At 45.7% G+C, this 22,670-nt stretch overlaps 1 protein-coding gene across 11 annotated transcripts in view; it reads left to right on the forward strand.

Moving 5' to 3' along the window:
- The window catches only part of ZNF384 (zinc finger protein 384), a 28,872-nt gene extending 22,423 nt beyond the window's left edge, over window positions 1-6,449 (forward strand). For 7 of the 11 annotated variants that reach the window (XM_075903860.1, XM_075903851.1, XM_075903839.1 and 4 more), the window contains 6 exons: window positions 1,121-1,345; window positions 1,923-2,105; window positions 2,852-2,930; window positions 3,816-3,974; window positions 4,156-4,404; window positions 5,412-6,449. In XM_075903860.1, the coding sequence (XP_075759975.1) occupies window positions 1,121-1,345; window positions 1,923-2,105; window positions 2,852-2,930; window positions 3,816-3,974; window positions 4,156-4,404; window positions 5,412-5,438 (922 nt within the window). In that variant the 3' untranslated portion in view covers window positions 5,439-6,449. Of the gene's footprint in view, window positions 1-1,120; window positions 1,346-1,922; window positions 2,106-2,851; window positions 2,931-3,815; window positions 3,975-4,155 lie in introns of all 11 variants that reach the window. The other 4 variants (XM_075903875.1, XM_075903882.1, XM_075903821.1 and 1 more) reach the window with 3 other exon arrangements.
- The last annotated feature ends 16,221 nt before the right edge of the window (window positions 6,450-22,670 follow it).

A 22,670-nucleotide genomic window follows, 5' to 3' on the forward strand; every position in this document is an offset into this window, starting at 1 on the left:
CATTTTCTCAAACATTAGCCTGAAAGTTCCAAGAGCACATTCCATTTTGCTAAGAACCCCACAAAATATTGAAAAGTCTGCAAATGAATAATTAAGGCTACAACAAACATAACTCTGCCCCTGTAGTGGCACCCTGAAGAGTCGCTAGAGACTTACACAGCTTTATCTTGCCACTGAAGCAGCAATCATTAAAACTTGTCTGGGAGCCATGTGCAATCCTTGGAGGGGGAAAAACTGTTTTTATCAGTTACGGATAAATAGCAGCAAGTAGTCCTATAGTCCTCTAAGGTGCCACAGGACTACTTGGTTTTTTACAGTTACAGACTAACACGGCTACCCCTCTGATAAATAGGTCCATCATTTCTCTCTGTTCAAAGAATTCATGTGCCACTAACATGTCCAACCCCCTAAAGCAATGTGTAGTGCTAAGGATACAATGAAATTGAGTTGATAAAGCATCGTGTTTGATATTCAAATCACATGTGAAACCAATTATAAAAGCATTCTCTGCACGTCTCATTTTCAGCATTCTGCTCAGACCATACAAATGCATTATCTTCCCCAAAGAGGGCAGAGTTAAGATGGTGATGATCTTAACTGCTTTAGCAGACTTTCCAGCACTTGCTGGTCAGCTTTTATTGTGAAGTGAAACTTTAACCTGGAAATCCCAGATTTTCTGTCTTTTTTTTTATTTATTATTTTTTTAAGACAAATAAATAATAGATGAATAAAGTTTTTTGTCTGGGAATTATTATTTCTGTTCTAGCATACCTATCTGCTTATGACTTTTCTAAATTGCTATCTAGTCTCCCATATCTTATGTCTTCACCAGGCTAAGTGGATTTAGTTCTAATTCTCCTAAGAATTTGAGCAGCCTGGTCACTGGAGTGTGCATGTGGTGTTCTCTGCTCTCTGTCAGTCTGCCCCTCTTTTGCTGAGATTGAGGGGCCCACAGCTGAGCACAGTATCCCAGATGGGGTCTCCATTGAGACAGAGGGGCTGTCCCCTCCCTGCTCTGGGACATTATGCGTCTGGCAGTGAGAATCTCACCCAGTTAATTTTGGTGCACATTGGGGCCTGCCCCATATGACACTCTCTCTTCCCCTCATCCCGGTCCCAGGTGCCGGATGTGTTCGCTGACGTTCTATTCCAAGTCTGAGATGCAGATCCACTCCAAGTCTCATACCGAGACAAAGCCACACAAGTGTCCTCACTGCTCCAAGAGCTTCGCCAACAGCTCCTATCTGGCCCAGCACATTCGCATCCACTCAGGGGCCAAGCCCTACACGTGCAGCTACTGCCAGAAGGCCTTCCGCCAGCTCTCCCACCTGCAGCAGCACACACGGTAAGGGTGGAGAAGGCTGGGCCTTGTGCACTGCATGTTGCCATCATCCCAGCATGCTGCAAACATACTAGGCTAGGACAGCCTCTGTTTGCCATAGGCTGGGTACCTCCTGCACACACCAGATCTGTAGTGGTGCTCCAAGCAGTGGGGCTGGGGGCAAAAGTCAGGACAGCCTGTTCTTAGGGGCATCAGAAGAGAGGCGATACTTGCTGTGAACCCTAGCCTGCTGCTACCAGTGGGATTCTTGAGTAGGGATGGGGCTGTCGTGTCACCCTCACCCTCAGCACAGCTCTGCCTGTACCAGCCACCCCTCTGCTATTCCAGTCCTAGGCTTCCCACACACAGCTCTGTCAGCGCCCCTCAGCCTAGACTGTCCAGCTCCTCTCTCTGGCCCCCTGGTGCAGACAGGCCTTGGTTTTGTACACCCATGGGGAATGTGGGTTCAGTCCACGTCTGGAGTTCCTGCGTGTAGCCAGGTAGCGTGGTGCTGCCCCATCCCCTTCGTGCCCTCATTCCATCCACACTAGCCAGATGGTGGTCGTGTCCAACTGCTGCTGCTCCTCCTCCTCTTCGGCAGGATCCACTCCAAGCTTCACACGGCGATTGTCAAGCCGCACAAGTGTCCTCACTGCTCCAAGAGCTTCGCCAACACATCCTACCTGGCCCAGCACCTCCGTATCCACTCGGGGGCCAAGCCCTACAGCTGCCGCTACTGCCAGAAAGCCTTCCGCCAGCTCTCCCACCTGCAGCAGCACACACGGTAAGGGCCATAGGCGGCTGGGGCCTGGCCCCCTCCCCCCTCCCCCCGCCGGCATGCACCTGTGGAGTTCGCGCGCCGAGCATGCGGGGGGCGGGTAGGGGATGCGGCAGGCTGCACCCCCAGGAGGACGCGGCCACCAGAAAGAGGATGGAGTGGAGGCTGCGCAGGAGACACTGACCACGTCAGGGCAGAGGTGGGCACATTCTGGCCGTGGGGGATCCTTGGTCTTGCACCATGGGGGACACAGAGAGAGAGACTTTGGTCATGAGGGATCCCAGCCTGGCACTGTGGGGGATGGGCACAGAGACTGAGTGTGTGGAAGCTTTCTCTGGCATTGCAGGGGCACAGGCACAAACACTGACCTTAGATGATAACATGTGCATGTCCTGAGCAGGGGCAGGTAGAGCTTGTCTTCGCATCGTGCAGGGCACAAAGGTTTACCGTAGTCGTGTGGCTGCCCACGATGGGGGCAGAGAGTCTGACGCACAGCGACTTCTCGTGGCACCACTACAGTTACCAAGCTGGCCTGTCCCTCCTGCCTGTCACCCTCCCTCTCTAAACTCTCCAGAGTCTCTGCTAGCGGGGCACAGGTGCAGAGCAGGGCTCCCTTGTGTCAGTGAGGCTAGAGCAGTGTTCATGGATAGCATCGCACACTCCTGTACTAGAGTGGCTCTGGGTGTCAGGGTCATGGAGATCCAGTCTGACTTCCTGTTCACTGCATCCCATTTGTGTTCTTCCTCCGACAGCATCCACACTGGGGACCGACCCTACAAATGTGCCCACCCAGGGTGTGAAAAGGCTTTTACCCAGCTCTCCAACCTGCAGGTAAGGGTGTGAACTTGTCCCACAGCCAAGTGGAGAAGCATGCAGGATTGCAGAGGGGGAGTGGAGTGGGGTGGGGTGGAGAGGAGAGCAGAGAACTCCAGGGAGGCTGCTCCAGGGGCTTTGGAGTTTCAGCGAGGAGACTCTCAGCATTGCCACCCCAAAAAACCAGTCAAGACTCACAACATTATAAGATTTTGAAAAACACTGGGTTCTTTTCATTTCCAGTCTGGCCTTAGGGCTCATATGTTTAATCTTTTCTTCCCAACCATGGGGACTAGCAACTGTTTTCTAGTGAAACCTATGATACTCCAGGGCTGGGGCTCTCAGGAAAACACCAGCTATCATGAAATGTGTGGTGAAGTCACAAAAGCTGTTAGCGCTCCCTTGCCTGATAATGTGGAGGGAAGCGAAGAGCTGGAGGATCAGAGGGATCGGAGATGTCATTGGCCATGGCTATCTTTGGGGCCTTGGAACAAGATGAGCAACATGCTAGTGGAGGTCATAGGTGACATCCAATGGAGAGGTGCTACAAAGAGTAAGGAATAATGGAGCTGTTCTGAATCTAGGGCTGCAGTGTGTCAAGCAGTGGCAAGAGCCCAGCGTAGAGCCTGGTGTGGAAAGCAAGGTGGGATGTAAGAAGGGAGCTGGGCGGAAGGGGATGGAAGTAGGGAAGGACAGGGGAGAGAGGTTGGGAGAGTTCTCTCTTCAAAGACAGCCAGTGAACCAGCAGAAGGGAGACTGGGATGGTGGAAGATAAGAACTGAGAGAGCCCAGGACCCCTTCCCTTGGGATACAGAGGCCTGTGGCCTCAGAGGGAGTAAGTCGTGAGGGGGCAGCTCCAGCTCTAACATCAATTCCTCCCCTCCTTCTTCTGTCCCTATGCAGTCCCACAGGCGGCAGCACAACAAAGACAAACCTTTCAAGTGCCACAATTGCCACCGTGCATACACAGATGCTGCCTCGCTGGAAGTTCACTTGGCTACGCACACAGTGAAGCATGCCAAGGTCTATACCTGCTCCATCTGCAGCCGGGCCTACACCTCAGTGAGTATCGCCTCAGGCAAGGCAGGCAGGGAAGTGCTGCCCTGGTGGGCAGAGATTTAGTCCTTGTCCCTGAGGAGTGCTGGGTGGGAGACACCTTGAGAGCTGTCCCTAGCGGATCATTGATGTCTGCTTTCCCAGGAGTCTGCTCTCACCCCGATTCCTCCCTTTCTTCTCTCAACAGGAGACATACCTGATGAAGCACATGCGAAAACACAACATCCCTGACCCACAACAGCAAGTGGCACAGGCTCAAGTTCAGGCCTCGCAGCAGCAGCACTTCCAGCCGCAGGGTGGTGGGGCAGCAGGGGGTCCTTCTGGAGACACTAACCCCCCCAACCCTCCATCCCATTGCTCCTTTGACCTGACCCCTTACAAGACTTCAGAGCACCACAAGAACATCTGCCTCACTGTCAGCACCAGCACCATCCAGGTGGAACATCTCTCCAGCTCCTAAGAGAGACCTTGACCCAGGGAGCAGAAAACCTCTCATGCATAGCCTGCGCCCAGGGGCAGTGCTTGCGCAATGGCCCCTCCTTGTGCAACAGCCTCTGGCCTCTCCTTGTGCAGCAGCCTCTCCTGGCAGCGTACCCTGTTAATGGCAGGCCCTGGAGCGATAGCCTGTCCACAGGCATGTTGTACAACAGCCTGCTCAAAGGGGAATACTCTCGCCTGCAAAAGGCCCTGTGCTGTGATGGGAGCATCTCCTCACACAAGCACCCCTCAGTTCACACACAGAGGAAAGGCCTCGGTTTTGCTTCATGTGTAATTTTAAAACCTGTCTGAAGGCTGGTGGAGGGAGCACCCTCTAGGCCCCATGTGGCCAGATGGGCTGGAAAGAGGCTGTCCGTGTGCAGAGAGGCTTGGACACACGCTGGCAGTAGGGCACTGAAGGTTCTGACAGGGTGCACAGTGAAAGGTTTTTTAGGGTTTCCTTATGTGGCTAAAGGAAAACATTCATTCCCTTCTCCTGCTTGTGAAAAGTGGGGAGGAGGCTGTTCTCCAGTCCCGAGCTAGAATAACTCCCCTGCTCCCTGGGTGAAAGGGAGGGCTGCGGGGACATGCGAGGTGAGGCGTATTCCCTGGGTTTGACATTGCCTATGCTGTGGGAGGGCGGCAATTTCTCTCCTACCCCACTGAAGAGCATGGGCAGGGTCTGCGTAGTCTGGCAGCTGTCCGTCTCCCACCCAACTGTGGAAGGGGTCCCCATGGAGATCCAGGGGAGTAGGTTCCAAGTCGCTGCTGGGCCTGCCCTTTGTGGCTAATGCAATAGTAGCTCCGTCTCCATCTCCCCCCACAAGAGAGTCTGCGGGCAGCATCAGGAAACCAAAAAAGCAGTGGGAGGGTAAGAGAGTGCCACAGTGCTCATTGCCACCCCTCCCGCATCTCCTTCCCAGGAAGGAGAGGCAGGGATTCTGACCTTTACCTTTCCCCCCCCAGTTCAGCTGTCTGTCTTCTCATTCCTAATGGGGCTGGCAGAACAGACCTGCCTCTTCCAGGAGCCAGCAGGAGGCGGGAAAAGGCGAATTCCTCCTGCTTGTGTCTCATTGTGGGCGATCTTCCAGGCTCCCTCTTGCCAAGATGGGCTGGACTCAAATGGTAGCGGTGGCCTCTTGTAGAAACAGGACCAGATGTATTCCCCAGAAGGTGGACAATGGAGGGAAGGGCACAGATACCCCCACAAGGAGAGACCAAACCAATGAGAAGGGGGAGCCACCAAGAATGAACTGAAGGCCCCTTGAATTTATATCAAAACATCTATTTCCTACCCCTGGCCTGCTCTGTCCTTGCTGTAACTGTTTCTATCTCCGTGTTTATAAAATGCATTATCCTGGCAAATTTTTATTTTCAATCTTTGCTTTCCTCCTCTCTGTCTCTCTCTCTCTCTCTTTGTCTTCTCGTTTTTTTTCCATGCCACCTTTTTTGGTACACGTGGTTTCTGGATTATCATGTAATTATCTGCCTGACTTTTACTTGGCTCATGAAGGCTGGCTTGAAAGAAACAACAAGAAAGCCAGGGAAGAATTATTCATTTGGATTAAACCTAGGATCCCAAGCTTCGGTAACTACCGGGGCAAGGGTGGGCCAGAGGGGTGCTTTCCAAAATTGTGCAAAAAGGAATTGGTGTGAAAAGATACAGGGGCATGGAGGTATTGATATGAGCATAAGCATCTTTCTGTTCCTATGCACAAGGGAAGAGGGCAAGAATTGTGTGTTCGTTCCTGTGTGCACAAGTGCATCCATGTGAGCAGCTGTGTAAATGTGCATCTCTGCCTTTGAGTGTGAACAGTCCTGACAGCGAGGAACATACTCCTCCCTCTGTGTGCTGGGCTGGAGCTGTGAGTGTTACGTCCTTATGCTCCTATGCATGCATTGCTGCAAATGGCTGTAGGATTGTATCATCAGTTTTTAATATGGAAGGGATTAGATAATCTATTTTGATCTGTATATTGCAGACCATTAAATTTTATCCAGTTACTGCTCTGTGGAGCTATATCACTTTTGTGTTTGGCTAAACCCTATCTTCTAGAGAGGCATTTGTGAGTTGGAGAATCCACCAATTCCCTTAGTAGTTTGTCCTACCAGTTACCCTCACTGTTAAAAATTGTGCCTAATTTCTAACTTAAATCAGTTTTGCTTCAGTCTTTAGCCAGCAATTCTTGTTATGCCTTTCTCTGCCAGATTACAGACCCAGTATTTTTTCCCCATGAAGATAATTAGAAACTGAAATCCAGTCACTTCTCAATCTGAAAAGATGGAGCTCTTTAGGTCTCTTACGGTGTGTCTACGCTGCACCCATAGCTCGAAATAAGCTACGTAATTTCACCTATGCAAATTGTGTAGCTTATTTCAAAATTTGGCGCTGTCTACACAGAACTTATTTAGAAATAAATGGCTATTCTGAAATGTCCTTTATTCCTCGTGGAGTGAGGTTTACAGGGACATCAGGATAGCAAGCCCGTTATATTTTGAAATAACGGGTGCATGCAAAAGACGCAGAATAACTATTGTGGGATACCTCCAGTATCCTGAAATAGCGCTGCAGTGTAGACATAGTAATGTATTCTCTACAACCCTGAAATCATTTTTGTAGCTGTTCATGTCCTGTCCAATTTCTCCATTTCCTTAAACTATCGACTCCAAAACTAGATGTAGTATTCAGTTTGACTAATGCCATGTTCAGGTGTAAAATCACCTCTGTACTTCTGCTCAGTACTCCTCTGTTTTTATATATCTCCAAGAATCTTCATTTTTTTCATCACTGGATGTTTCTTGTCTATTATGACACCTAAATTCCTTTGTGTGTCTGCTTTCCAGGATACAGTCTGTAGGTGAGAGGCATCATTCCGTGTTCCTAGATATATAACTTTGTATGTGACTGTATTAAAATTTCTTTTTTTTTAATGGGCCCAGCTTACCAAGCAATTCAGATTTCCCTGTAAAATTACTCTGGTTGCCTTGTTCTGCCAAACTTTGTGTCATCAATAGGTTCTGATAAGTGATTTGGATACTTTCAGATCACTGATTAAAATCTGGCCTACTATCAATCTCTGTGGACCCCATTAGGCTCACTTTTCTTCAGTGTTATTTCCCCAGTGCCAACTACTTTTTGAGACCAGTCAGCTTGTTTAATGTGCTGTAGCAATATTATATAGTGCTATTTTTAATCTGAATATCTTGTACTGTATGAAGTCAAACACCTTACATACATCTGTTTGATCCATCCATGCAATTACCTTCATGAACACAATTTGTAATTGCAACAAAGAATGAAATTATATTTGCTTGATGAGACCCGTTTTCCATGAAATCATCTTGACAGAGATGCGTTCTATTTTTTACCTTTAATTCTTTGCTAATAGAATCCCATTTTTAGTTTTTCCATTATTTTGCTCGGGATTATTGTCTGGCTAACCATTCTCTAGATTTGGGCCATTCTGTGACATTACCCAGAGGACAGTATGGATTGTTGAACAGCTGTGTATCCTCTCAATTCTCCAAGATGAGGTGACTTTTACACTGTGTCACTGTGCGAGCAACCACTCCTGGTCTGCTCTCACACAGCATCAGCATGTAAATTACTCCATTACACATTAAATGCTATGGCCCGCCACTTATTAAATACACTGTGGGGCAACACCAGCAAATACACATTTCTGAGGGAAATGAGGGACTGTGAATTATAATGCCCAGCCCTCTCCTGGACGACTCAAACACATAGGCTACGTCTAGACTGGCATGATTTTCCGCAAATGCTTTTAACGGAAAAGTTTTTCCGTTAAAAGCATTTGTGGAAAAGGGCGTCTAGATTGGCATGGATGCTTTTCCGCAAAAACACTTTTTGCGGAAAAGCGTCCGTGCCAATCTAGACGCGGTTTTGCGTAAGAAAGCCCCGATCGCCATTTTTGCAATCGGGGCTTTTTTGTGCGTTGTCTGCACTAGCCCTCTTGCACAAAAGCATTTGCGCAGGAGGGCTTTTGCCCGAACGGGAGCAGCATAGTATTTCCGCAAGAACACTGACAATCTTACATGAGATCGTCAGTGTTCTTGCGGAAATTCAAGCGGCCAGTGTAGACAGCTGGCAAGTTTTTCCGCAAAAGCAGCTGCTTTTGCGGAATAACTTGCCAGTCTAGACGCAGCCCTTTATTAACCACAGAATGTAGATTTAAGTGATAAGTAATGAGGCATTAAAGTCAGAATGGATTACAAAGAAAGAAAAGATAAAACATAACTAATGCCTAACTTCACAAGCTAAGTGAATTCAAAGGAAAAGTCTCTCTCTCTCTCTGCATGTTTCAGCAGTCTTACTGGCAGAATTCATTTAAGACAGGACCCTTCTGCAGTTCAAAGCAGAGGTTTTGTTTTGTTTTTTGGTTTGGTTCCTCAGGTGTTACGATTGCCATGGGTAGAGAGAAAGAGGGGAATATCCTGAGGCCTGTGTTTCCCATTCTTGTATCTTTTCCTATTATTTGAGAATCGTCTCCTGAACCCCAGCTGGAGATAGGAAGTCTGTGGGGACTGGAGATTCCTGTCCCTTTGCTAAGATGTAAATTTCTCATTTATACCCCTCCAATCAGGTGATTGTCCATTTGATTTAATTGATACCTGGCTAAGGCACCAGCTTGCTTTTTGTCTCAAAGGAACAGGTTTGTACCAGTTTCCCTAGATTTGGAATGTCTTATATTATACAGCAGAATCTTACAACTTTACATACAATGTGTTCTCTCATATTTTTCAAGGACAATAATGATTAGCAAATTGAGTCTTTAAGTGTACAAAATTTATCATAGTTTTATAAAAGGGGTGAATATAGGAATACAGACTGTCATACATCCCATTTCCCCTTCTTGATGGCACTCAAAAGTTATCAAAAATTAATTCTAATGGGCCAGAGATCTCAGGCATCCATTTTAAGATTCTTACGTATCCAAGCCTGCTGATCTAAAAATGTGTATCCCATGCAAATGATATCTAACATCCTCCTTAGTTACTAATAGATTGGAAAGTACTTAAATATCATCATTATATCATCCTGTTTCTTTCCAAATACACAATCGAAATATTTATCCAATATTTATCTTTTCCTGCATCATTAACAATTTTGTCATCTCCTTCTAGTAATGGGCCTGTGCCATTGCTGGGATTTCTTTTTTTTTCTCATATACTTTAAAAATGTCCTTAGCTCTGCCATCAATACTTCCTTGATGTCTTTAGCTTCCCTTATCAATTGTCTATATTTCATAACTTCTAATTTATATAAATTGCTATATATTCTGCCTTTTCTCATTTTTAACATATATATTATTTCTAATTGCTGCCTTCAATTCACTGCTGAACCAGGATGGGCTTTTACCCAAAGTTATCCTCTTTCGTGATTGTGGAATTGTGGCTTTTTGGCCATCAAATAAACTCTTCTTTAAGAACTCCCAACTTTTCACATTTTTCTGTCTGAATATTTCTTCCCAATCAGTTTCGCTCCTAGTTTTCCTCAGCTTTTGGGAAGTCAGCCCCTTTGAAGCATCAAGTTACAAGTTGTTGGTTGGGACCATCCTTTCTTTGCCTGTAATTGGATAATATTCTCTGGTCCCTAAGCAATTACCAACTTCCAGTCCAATTATTTTCATCTTTACCCATAATAATAAAATATTACTTCATGTTGGGTGCAATCCCTTTTCTATTAAAATATCGTTCAGCTATAATTTTTAGAAACAAATAATTTCTACTAGTTATATGAGTCCTCTAGTTAGCGTCTTACAGGGAACTTCAATTTGCATCAGCAGTTTTTTCTTTCTGCAAATCAGATAGTGCTTAAGGAGTAACTCGTGTTTGGCTTGATTCTGTGTTCTGTAACAGACTAACTTGGGCTTGTCAGGATATTGATTCCTATGCTTTCAAATTCATTTCTGAGAATTGTGCTTTTCCTGTGTACTGGGTGCAAGGGACCATTAAATCAATCTGTCCCTCTTCTATGCATGTGAGTATGAGCAACAGCTTGAGAGGTGACAGTGATGTGCTGGGTGTCAGACTGAGGTGGTATGAGTGTGAAAATTGTGTGCTCCTTCCCCTACTCGGGAGAGGCTTGTTAGGAGAAGCACATACTGCTGCCCTAATCCCCAGACGGAGTGGAAATGGATATGGGATGATAACTCTGTGTTCCTGTGGGCATGGAGATAAATAGCCATGGGAGTGTGATAGTCATATACTGCTGCTTCAGAAGTGAATCATTGACTGAGAGAGATGTAGTATTGTCCTCCTCCCCCCCCCCCCCCCCCGCCCGCAGAGGGTATTAATATGAATAAATATGGGCATGAAAGGATAAGCTCATCTAATAGTGGGTGAGAGAATTATGTAGCCATCAGAGTTTATGAATCATGCTCTTCCTCCTTTGGCTACAGGTCAAGTATGACCTACCGTTGAGGTGGAGGTGGAAGCAGATATACATAAGAGAATCATACACTCCTGCTCTGGTGAACCCAGCATGAAAATGGACATCTGGAAGGGGACTGAATTGAGTGGTTTTGTCCATATGCATTAGAACCTGCGTTTCGGCAGCTGTAGGTGTGTTGTTGATGTGACCAAATGTGAGCTGTGTGCGCATCTGCTGCTATGAATTGAAGCCTGAGCAACCAAGGGAGAATAATGCATTTCTGCTTTTGTGTACATAAGGCCTGAGTGTGAGTCACTGTGGGTGTGAACAGTTCTGTCCCTGTGCACCAGCATGGGTATGAGAAGCTGTGTGATGTTCTTTGAAGAATGTCCCTGTGGCTGCTCCACCGTAGACGTCTTGGCACTCCTGTGCTTGAAACTGGAACTTTTTAGCAGCAGTATATCCCCAGGTGCTGGCGCACATGTGTGGCACCACTCACGCCTTAGCGAACGTGTCAACATGCCCGTGCTGTCAGCCGTCCCTCGGTTCCTTCTCAACCGCTCCTGGTTTGGTTGGAACACAGCAGCACTCTGTGATAGATCTTAGTGTATTTAGAGTAGTATTTGGTGTTTGTAGTTTGTCTTATTTTTGTTCACCATTTCCCCCTTGTTTATTTTTTGTTAGTTAAAAGAAACCCACAAAAACCTTCTCTTTGCTCTAACCATCTCGCTGTTAGTACAGACATTCCAGGCTCACCAGGTTTCAAATTGTGCCTGACATACAGAATTATGCATCCCCATCTCTAACTGGCATGCCCAGTGTACTTGCTGTCTGGGCCAGGGCCACTCACTGAAGACTTGCCACCATTGCAAGAAGCCGTGTCTGCTAAAGACCCACGCTCTGTGGTCTTGGTATCCAAACCGAAGAAAACCACCACTGCACGATCAGTACTGACCTCATTGGCACCAACAACCAGTACCAAAACCACAGCACCACAGTGTGGCCAGTGGCACATTGGAGCCAACAGTACAGACACCGATGAAGTTGGTACTGGCTCCAAATACTAAAGTTTCCCCGGTACCGACTACATTGAGCATATAGGGAGACACAATAGCGTAGTGGCCACAGCCCTCTGCACTGGCGGTACCGACATTCGCTCCACCAAGGCCGCTGACTACGCATCAAGATCTTGCAGTAGCATCGGTACCAGACATGCTGCTATTCAACGCCACACCAACATTAGAGGGACCAAGCAGGCTTGCAACGCCATCAAGCTTGGCTCCTCCCTTCTCGAGTGACAGTGAAGAGGATGAGATCACCTTCTCCCCATGACTTTCTTCTCCAAAACTAATCACTCAAATACAGCAATAACAAATGGCTCAGCCCCAGATGTGGCAGCCTTTTCCTTGGCTTCCTTCCATTCTACCTCCACAACCCTGGCAGGGATGGGGTCTAAGGGGTTCAACCAAGGTTCAAGTGCCAGCACCACTGCCACCGATGCCACCTAGACCCCAGACAGTGGTCCCCAGGCCACCTACATCAACAAGTCTGACACCACACGGAGGAGATGGAAAATCTGGACTCACAGGAGGAAGACGCAGTGCCTCCTTCACACATTTAATCGTCTTCTCCGGATGAGTCCATAATGCCCCCTGCCACCAACAGTGGGGGATGACTTCAAGTCTTTTCAAGACTTGTACAAGCGAGTGGCCAATATTCTGGACATCTCCTTGGTCGAGAAGACCAAGATTCTCCACAAACTGACTATTATACTGCAGGCCTCACCTTCCGAGAAGACAGCCCTGCCAGTTAACGAGGCCATACTGGACCCTGCAAAAATCTCGTGGCAAACACCAGTTTCCATCTCTCCAACATCAAAAAAAAGCTTATGGGAAAGTATTATGTCCCTGCAAAAAGGGCTGAGTTTTTGTTCACCCACTTAGCCCCAAATTCACTGGTGGTTGATGCAGCTCATAATAGGGGCAAGCAAACACAATTCATATCCACCCTTTACAACAAGGAAGAGGTTGGACATTCTGGGCAGGAAATCACATTCCTCTGCATCCCCTCAGATAATAGCTAACTATGCAGTGGCATTAGCAAAAATATACATACTTCTATTTTGAGAAAATGAAAACTTATTGAGCAGCTGCCTGAGGAATGCAAATCTTCCTTTCACTCCAATATAGATTAAGGTGTCTTCAAAGCAAAGACAGCATTGTAAGCCTCCCACAATGCAGCGGACACAGTCTCACATTCCTTGGCCATCTCAGTGGTCATGCGTTGGGTCTCCTGGCTGCACCTCTTGGGATTTCCTAGGAAGGTGCAGAACACTGTTGAAGACTTGCTCTTTGAGGGATGGAAGCTGTTTTCCACCACCATGGATGCTTCATTATACTTGCTCAAAGATTTGTGAGCTTCACTAAAGACTCTGGGGATGTATGTTCCCCAGCCTAAAAAGAAACTCTACCATTTATTTACACCTCGAGGCAGAGCATCATCCTCATACCCTTCCCTGAGGAGGCGACAGAGGCAACAAAGGCATAGGCAGCCTCAAGGCCAAACTGCCACATCCTTGTCCCTCAATGGCTGGCAAACCTTTTGAACTTCTGGTTGAGGGTTCGAAGTTTTTTCCATCAACTGGCCAATATCAGTTCACTCTGCAGCCCTTTTACTGTGCATGGGCCACCACTGCAACAGACAGATGGGCCTTGGAGATCATAGAAGAAGGCCTCTCAATACCCTTCCTTACCTTTCCTCTCATTCAACCCCCTTCCTGGTCCCTTTTCAGGGACCCTTCTCACGAGTCTCTGCTACAACAGGAGAGCCACAGATTGCTTCAGATGGGGGCAATAGAGAGTGTACCTTCACATCAAAAAGGAAAGGGGATTTAATCAAGATACTTCCTCACCCCAAAGAAATCAGGGTTGGAGGCCCAATCTGGACTTAAAAAAAAAAAAAAAATTCACCATGGTAACTCTTGCAAAGATAATTCCAGCCCTGGAAAAAGGAAACTGGATGTTATCGCTTGACCTGCAGGAGACTTACTTTCACACAGCAATTCAACCCTCTCACAGAAAGTTCCTGAGATTCACAGTAAAGAATCAACATTATCAGTATCGCATCCTACCATTTGGCCTATCCTCAGCACCCAGATTTTTTCCAAGATTTTTGCCATAGCAGTGGCCCCCCCTATGAAAACTAGGCATAGTAATCTTCCCTTACTTGGATGATTGACTCATTGTAGCACCTACACAAAAGGAGGCTGTCCGCAAAGACAAACCAACTGTTCAGAACTCTGGGGCTTCGGGTATACATGCAAAAGTCCCATCCTACTCTATCCCAGGAGTTGGAGTTCATAGGGGCCACACTGGATTGCGTACGAGCACAGGCATGACTACCAATGTGAAGATTACACGCACTGGCTGCCATAGCAAGGACAATCATAGGCAGCCCCGTAGCATTGGTCAAATAATATCTCCAGCTTCTCAGTCACATGGCTGCAACCACGTATGTGGTTCCACACGCCAGGCTCTGCATGAGATATCTAGAAGCCTGGCTTCACACATTCTTCTGGCCTCTCAAACACCATTTACACAAATGACAAAGCCCTACAAAGGTCAGAGACTCGCTTATATGGTGGTTACATGCAAGCAGTCTTTGTTCAGGAGCGCCCTTCCAACAAACGCCTCCCTCCATACACATAACTGCAGATGCTTCGTTGGAGGGCTGGGGTTTGCACACCCACAGTCACAGCACACAGGGAAGGTTGACTCCTCCAGAGTCAAGCCTGCACATCACCATTCTAGAACTCTCTGGAGGAAGAAGAGCATGTGAGTACTTTCTCCCCCTAATCCAGGGCAAGCCTATGAGGATACTCTCAGACAACACCACCTGCATGTTTTACATAAATCGGCAAGGTGAAGCCAGGTCATGCTTCCTCTGCAAAGAGGTGACAGAACTGTGACAGTTGTGCATCCACCACCAGATCACCTGTCAGCAGTATATATCCCAGGCAAGCAAAATGTCACTGCAGACCATCTATTTTATCACAAGTATGAATGAGAGATACACCCCAACCCCTGCATACCATATTCCTCAGGTAGGGCTTTGCAGAAATAGACTTATATGCTGCATCACACAATGCTAAATGTCCCAAATACTGTTCCGGGGCGGGGCTAGGCAAGGGCTCCATAGAGGATGCCATGATGATCAGCTGGCCCCATAACCTTCTATATATCTTTCTATCTCTTCCTCTTATTGGCAGTTATACAAAAGATAAAACAGGACAAGGCCAAGGTAATCATCATAGCTCCTTCTTGACCCAGACAGACCTGGTTGTCCTACCTGTCACAACAGTCAGTGGTTCCTCCGATTCCCCCATGGCTGGACATTTTATCTCAGGACCAAGGCCGACTTCTTCATCCTAACATGCACAGTTTCCACCTCAACGCCTGGTTCTCCCAGGGTCAGCACGCAAGACCAGATCTGTTTGGAGGAAGTTCGAAATTTAATCCTGAACTGTCGCAAACCGCAAAAAAGGACTTGCCTACAAAAATGGCACTGCTTCTCTCAGTGGGCAAACCACAAAATACTGCAACCTCATTCAACACACCTGATGATCATCCTTGATTATCTAATCTCATTAAAGAAACAAAACCTCTCCAATTTATTAGTGAAGGTCCACTTATTTTGAGTGAGCATGATGGGATAGATGGCCACGCTATTCTCACATCTGACCACAAAGAAATTTTGAAAAGGTCTGACTTTATCCTTTCCCCGATAAAACCAACAGTGCCACCATGGTACCTCGACCTCATCCTCAGCACCATGACCTGCCCTCAGTTTGAGCCAATGGCAACGTGCCCACTGTCCCACCTTTTCAGAAAAGTTACTTTTTTTTACTAGCAATTACGACAGCAAAGAGGATCCGCGAATTGGCAGCACTCATGGCAGATCTACCATTCACAATCTTCTACAAAGAGAAAGTAGTGTTAAGTCCCCATCCAAAATTTCCCCCAAAGATAGTCTCGCATTTCCACCTTAACGAACTTATATACTTATCTCTTCTTCACCGGAAGCCTCATCCAGATGCCAATGCAGCACCATTCCACTCCTTGGATGTTTGCTGGGTGACTGCTTTCTACCTAGCAAGAACAAAGCAGTTCAGGTGTTTTCCCAGTCTGTTCACTTCCATAACAGATGGCTGCAAAGGCCACGTGATCTGAAAACTGAGACTTTCAAAATAAATAACAAATTGTATTAAAGATTGCTATATTATTGACAAGGTGCCACTGCCGACCCTTATGGTTGTGCACTGGGTCATAAAATCTTTGAAGTGTAGGGCTGCGAGGGACTTCGAGGGGTCATCTAGCTGAGCCCCCATGTTGAGGCAGAAGCACATCTACCTAGAGCATCCTTGACAGGTGTTTGTCCAACCTGTTCTTAAAAACCTCCAGTGATGGGGATTCCTCAACATTCATTGGAAGCCTGTTCCAGAGCTTAACCCTTGTCACTAAAAAGCAGTTTAACCTCTCTCTTGTTGCAGATTAAGACCATTACTTCTTGTCCTACCTTCAGTGGACTTGGAGAACGAGTGGCCATGATGGGGTAGATGGCCACACTGTATTCTCATGTCTGACCACAAAGAAATTTTTAAAAGGGCTCACTAATATCTTTTCCCCGATTAAACCAACAGTGCCGCCATGGGATCTCAACCTTGTCCTCAACACCATGATCAGTATCCTCTTTATAAGAGCCCTAAACATATTTGCAGACTATTTTCAAGTGTTTTCGGCCTCCCTTAAGTCTTCTTTTCTCAAGACTAAACATACACAGTTTTTAACCTTTTCTCAGAGGTCAGATTTTCTAAATATTTTGCCTTCTCTCCTCTGAACTCTCATTTGTCCCAATCTTTCTTGAAGTCAAGTGCCAAAATTGGTCACTGTACTTTAGCCAAGGCCACACCAGTGCCAAGTGAAGAGAATGATTACCTCTAGCATCTTACATAAAGCAGTCCTGTTAATACACTCGAGTGACACTTTTTCCCCCAGCGGCATCACATTGTTGACTCTCATTAAATTTGCTATCCACAATAACCCCCAGAGCCCTTTCTGCAGTATTTCATTTGGTGAGTTATTCTGTTTTTTGTGCATTTGATTTTCCCTCCTAAATGTAGCACTTTGAAAGACAGGAAATGCTGGATGTTAAAGATGTGAGCGATGTACACATGCCACACTTCACTTACCTGACCAGATATTCTTTTTTGCATTTGTCTAACCTGGCTGAAATCACTGGCGGTGTTGTTTGCCCAAGGTATATTAGAGGTTCACTTGACAGCCTGGCTCATGTTTAAAAATACTGCATAGGTTCAGAGAGGTTGAACTTCAACGTGCTTTAATAACTTTTCACGTTGCCTTTCCTGTCTCTGGGATATTTAAATTTTCAGCCTTAATAGTGCATTAGGTACCCTTTTGTATTTCAATTTCAGTAGGTTGTTGCTTGTTTTTTAAGAGAATCCCTCTTGTCCTGATAAACCTAGAAAGCTACTTCCTAGCAATGTAGTGGGTTTTGTAACTCAATAACAGGTTCTTTTCAAAAGACTCTGTAACCTCAGCACTGAAGAGCTGGTTTAATACAGAAGACAGGTAAACACCTCAAGTAGGCAGATCTTATGCAGTTGCTAATGGGAGCCAGATAGGTACCAAATAGATAGATAGATACAGTGAAGTTCAGCCAGCTATTTAAAAAAAGAAAGGGGAGACCAAAAGGTGCTGTATGGCTAAGTGGCGAAATCAAAGTTTTTCAAGTCACACAGAATCTTTCAAACAATAGAAATCCAACTTTATTGAAGCTAATGGAAAGGAGCACGAACTAGAGCAGCCAATATGGAAGAAAGTAGAAGTGCTAGTTTGACCCCAATATGCACAAAGGGGAATTTCAAATAGGAGCAGAGAGGTTATTTTACATGGATGTGACTGCTGCTAAAATACTGTGTTCAGTTCTGGTGTCCACAATTCAAGAACTGGAGAGAATTCAGATAGGCGCCGTTAGAAATACTTTAAAGGATTAGAAAACAGACCTTTTAGCGATTGACTGAAGGATCTCAATCTCTTTAGTTTAATCAAAGAGAAAGTTGATTTCAATCTAAATACCTACATGTAGAACAAATCATTAGTAATGGTACAGTCTACTACAGAAGGGTATACCATGATCCAGTAGCTGGAAGCTGAAGCAAAACAAATTCAGACAGGAAATAAGGTATTTTTTTAACAGTGAGAATAATTAATCATTGGAACAATTTCTAAGGGCTATGGTAGATTCTCATTCACTGACAATTTTTAAATCAAGATTGTATTTTTATTTTCTAAAAATATGCTCTAGGAATTATTTTAGGGAAGTTCTATGGCTTATGATATGTAAGCCAGCCTAGATTATCACAATGGTCACTTCTGGCCTTGCAATTATACATCTATGAGGTAAATTATGAAGCACACATAACTAAAGACCTACCAACAAAGGTTTATTAGGGCTATGAGAGAGTGAAAAATGGCTTGTAAGAGAATCAATGGGCCCGCTGGAATAGCGGGAAGTAGAGAGATTGACAATAGAAAGTAGCTATACTTTGTATCTCCCCCTCCCCCATGGATATTAATAGGTGATCTGCCCCAAAGCTATCTTTCAGTATAAAATCTATTCTTTTTCACTGTTGGAAAAAAGATGTTGAAACACATGCATAGAGAACAAGTCATCAGGATTGTATTTGTATACAGCAGCACTAGCTATTCCACAGTTAAGATTGCAATATTGTTCCTGTTGAAAGTAGAATTTTGCATGAAGCATAAGACACATTGCTACAGTGTTCTTGGTGAGCACTAGCAGGCTGAAGTGATCCCACGTGGCATAGAAATAGTTATTGGTCCTTGTATTTTGGATTTATGTAATGTAATATTGCAACTAGCATGCCCCTATAGATCTCTAGCACACTGTGTAAACTCCTGACAAGAGTTGTTACCAGTCTTCCCTCTAACTTTTTCCATCTATAAGCAGAAGAAATTGTATGATGTGCACTGAGGCATGTGGAGATGTGCACCACCAGTAGAAACACACACTACCAGCTGTGGGTGCTCTGTTAATCAGCTGGGCGGCATTTGACTCTCTCCCAAATGCTCAATTTACAGGAATGCTGGATGTCTCCCACAAAACATTCTGGCTACGTCTAGACTGGCATGAATTTCCGAAAATGCTTTTAACGGAAAAGTTTTCTGTTAAAAGCATTTTCAGAAAAGCGCGTCTAGATTGGCAGGATGCTTTTCCGCAAAAGCACTTTTTGTGGAAAAGCGTCCGTGGCCAATCTAGACGCGGTTTTCCACAAAAAAGCCCCAATCGCCATTTTTGCAATCGGGGCTTTTTTGCGGAAAACAGTACTATGCTGTCTACACTGGCCCTTTTGGGCAAAAGTCTTTCAGAAAAAGACTTTTGCTCGAACGGGAGCAGCATAGTTTTTTCCGGAAAAGCACTGATGATTTTACATGATATCGTCAGTGCTTTTCCGGAAATTCAAGTGGCCCGTGTAGACAGCTGGCAAGCTTTTCCGGAAAAGCTGCTGATTTTCCGGAAAAACTTTCCAGTCTAGACACAGCCTCCATGAATCAGAGAAGGTATACTAGTCACAAGCTAGGAGCCCGTGAGTTCTAACCTGACTTTAGACAGGGGCTTACTATTTACCTGTGTGTGCTTCACAACCTTTATTGAACAAAGCCTGAAGTTCCTATTGGCCTACAGACTGTTTGTTATAATTCCTTCTATTTTATTCATAGGCATCAAGTCTACTAGGAATTGTGATCATTTGGCCTGTCATCCTGCATAACACAGACCACACCACTTTACTGAATAATGCCTGTGTCAAGTTTACAATTCAACTGCCCCATAACTTCATTAACAGAGCTAAAGTTGCCCATTTGTGCCTGCCCTTATTTATTTATTAATTTAAATGGTTGGCTAAACTTAATCTGCTGAGAACTTGGAAAAGATGTAAGGTACATGCCATCTTCACAACACAATGCTATAAAAGCCCCCAGGGTCTAAGAATGGTTCAGTATTGTCGAAGCAAACGCCTCACTCAGTTTACACGGCTAAACAGACAGTTTTATTGGCCAATAAAAGCAAAGTGAGCCAAACGTAGTCTCAGCAAAGCCAGGCCCAGTAAGGCTGCCTAATACAATCAATCCTAGTATCTTTATACCCTTAACCAAACAGTCTGATGTCAGGGCATCCAATTACAGAAATAATCAATTAAACTAGGAAAAACAAAGCCTTATCAACAAGATGGCTGACAGGTGCGAGGGAGTACCTCTTCTCTGAACCAGCCCAATTAACACATTCCAATAGCACATCTGTCTTGGCCTGGTGCATGGGGTGATAGAAAGTTCACTCTGGCCTACGTGCAAAGACAAAAAGCTGAAATGGTTTCTGTTATACAAGATGGCTTCTAGCTAAACATAAAATAGCTTCTACAGTACCATAAGAAGGACAACAAGAATGACATTGTTTGTGTTGGGATCTACTGAAGTGCTGTACTTATCTATATGTGTTGCAGCTGTGTCCACTGATATGTGTAGCCATACTGAATAGTGGAGATATTAGCTGAAGCAGATTGGCAGAGCTGTCAGTGTGATTTGAGGAGGGTGCAGTGTACCTTCATCAATGTGTAGGCCAGAAGGGACCACTGTGATCATCTTGTCAGCTGTTTTGTAGAACACACGAAGGCCCACCAATGGGGGAAGGGGTGAGGGGGCAGTTGCCTCAGTGCTACTGGCTGGAGTCCTGTGCCCTTTAAATCACCACTGCAGTGCAGTGCTCCAAGGGCAACTCTACACCAGGGAGTTATTTTGAAATAAGGTGAGCATCCACACTACCATGCCTGTTATTTTGAAATAATGGGCTTATTTCAAAATAATTCACTTGTGAAGAGGAATAAGCTTATTTTGAAATAGTTATTTTGGGCATTATTTTGAAATAACCTGGTAGGGAGTGCAGATCTGCCCTCTCCCCCCGATCCAGGGGCTCAGCAAGTCAAAAAACTTCCCCAAAATAATTTGTTTGAACTAGAGCAGATAATGCACAAGGGCAAGCCTGGGCCAAAGACCAAGTATGCTCAATCACTGTTCCTGTGCTAGTCTCAGCACTATGTACTTGTCCCGTTCACTCAAAGAGCAGGCTAATGTTCAGAGCACAAGTGACTTGAAATCACTGTCCTTGGATACAAGAAATCCATACTATAAATTTCATGAAAATGTGTGCCTTAAATTTCCCCTAGTTCTACAAATGTAATTATAAGAATCTGAGAATGTTATAAGCAGCACATGTTGGAGGGGGGCTGTACAGCAGAAACCCCCTGACCAAATTACTTAGTAGTTCACATTTTTTTATCACCATTGTCCAGGAAATGGGCTGAAGATTATGTAGCATGATTACACTATCCTAATGCTGCTGCTTACTGATCTTTCACCTTCTCTTTAGCAAAGGCTCATTTTCTTGACAATATTTCTTAACTAAAATCAGAATCTCCATGGGAATTCTAGAGCACTTTGAAATACCCGCTTTTAAACCAAAACTTTCAGCCTCTGGGCAAAATGTCCAAAAATTGCCTCTGCAGAATGCAAGTAATCCACACAAAAACCCTCATTCTCTGAAAGCTGCCTGTGTTAGAACTCAGATTTAAAGCACATGGGTGCCACTCAGGTTCAATGGCCATAGCAAGACCTGATTTAGATGGAAAATGAAAGCAGCTACTAAAAATGTGCATATTGTGATGAGGCCAGGCCAGATGGCTACAAGAAAGTAATAGAAAGCAGGTAGATTAGCCCCAGATTAAACAATTGCCTGTTTTCCTGATAACCAAACAAGGTCTACCCTAGGTCAATTAAGACAGCTGGAGTCAATCAAGAACCTGCTAGAACAAAGTTGAGAAAGTTTTGGTTGGGACATCTAGAGCCAATCAAGGACTATCTGGAACTTGTTAAAAGCCTCCTCCTTAGTCAGCGGCATGCTAGGAGTGGTGGAAGGAGGATGTGCTGCTGGAGAACAGGAACTATAGAGACAGTGTCAGTTAGGAGGAGAGGAGTCCTGCCTGGGGAATACCCTCCTTTGGGCCTCAGAAGTCAGAGATAGGTAAACCCCTGCTGGGGGAGGGGGAGTGAGATAAGAAATCTGTTGCCTCCATGTTTGGACAGGCCACTAGAGACAGATTTTTTCACCTGCTATGTCAATGATGAGAGTGGTTAAATCTGACCACAGCTTGTCTGTAGTAAAGGAATTAGACCGGGGTTCTCAAACTCCAATTTACCTTCATGCCAGTGCTCACATCCTTCCCACGGGGCCCTTCTCTTTCAGGGCTCCAAGGAAGGGAGTGTCTTCATGAGTCCTCTTCCCCTTCTACTGTCACGTGCTCCATCCCTCGGTGATTTAAAAGCCCTGTCCCTGGCACCACCACTGGTAGGCTAGAGTGGCTTCTGGCTACTAGCTCTGTGCCACTGCTGGTGTGTCCCAGGGAAGAAGCATGCAGAGCCATCCTATCCATAGGATGGTTCAATATGGCTGTCCTGGGTCCTACTGTTTGAGGTGGGAGACCCACAGCAGCTGCTTCAACCACCTTATGGACAGGATGGTCTTCTCCTCCTCCCCTTCCCCCCATACTCAGATTAGTCTGTGAGTCCCTGGACAGGCTGAGGCTGGCGGAAGCAGTTGTCTCTTCCCCCCCCCCCCCCCCCCAACAAAGGCAGCCATAGGGAAGCAGAACTATGTAGCAGCCTGCTCCATTCTGCTGCCAT

The sequence above is a fragment of the Pelodiscus sinensis genome, chromosome 1, assembly GCF_049634645.1.
Source record: "Pelodiscus sinensis isolate JC-2024 chromosome 1, ASM4963464v1, whole genome shotgun sequence".
Classification (NCBI taxonomy): Eukaryota; Metazoa; Chordata; order Testudines; family Trionychidae; genus Pelodiscus; species Pelodiscus sinensis.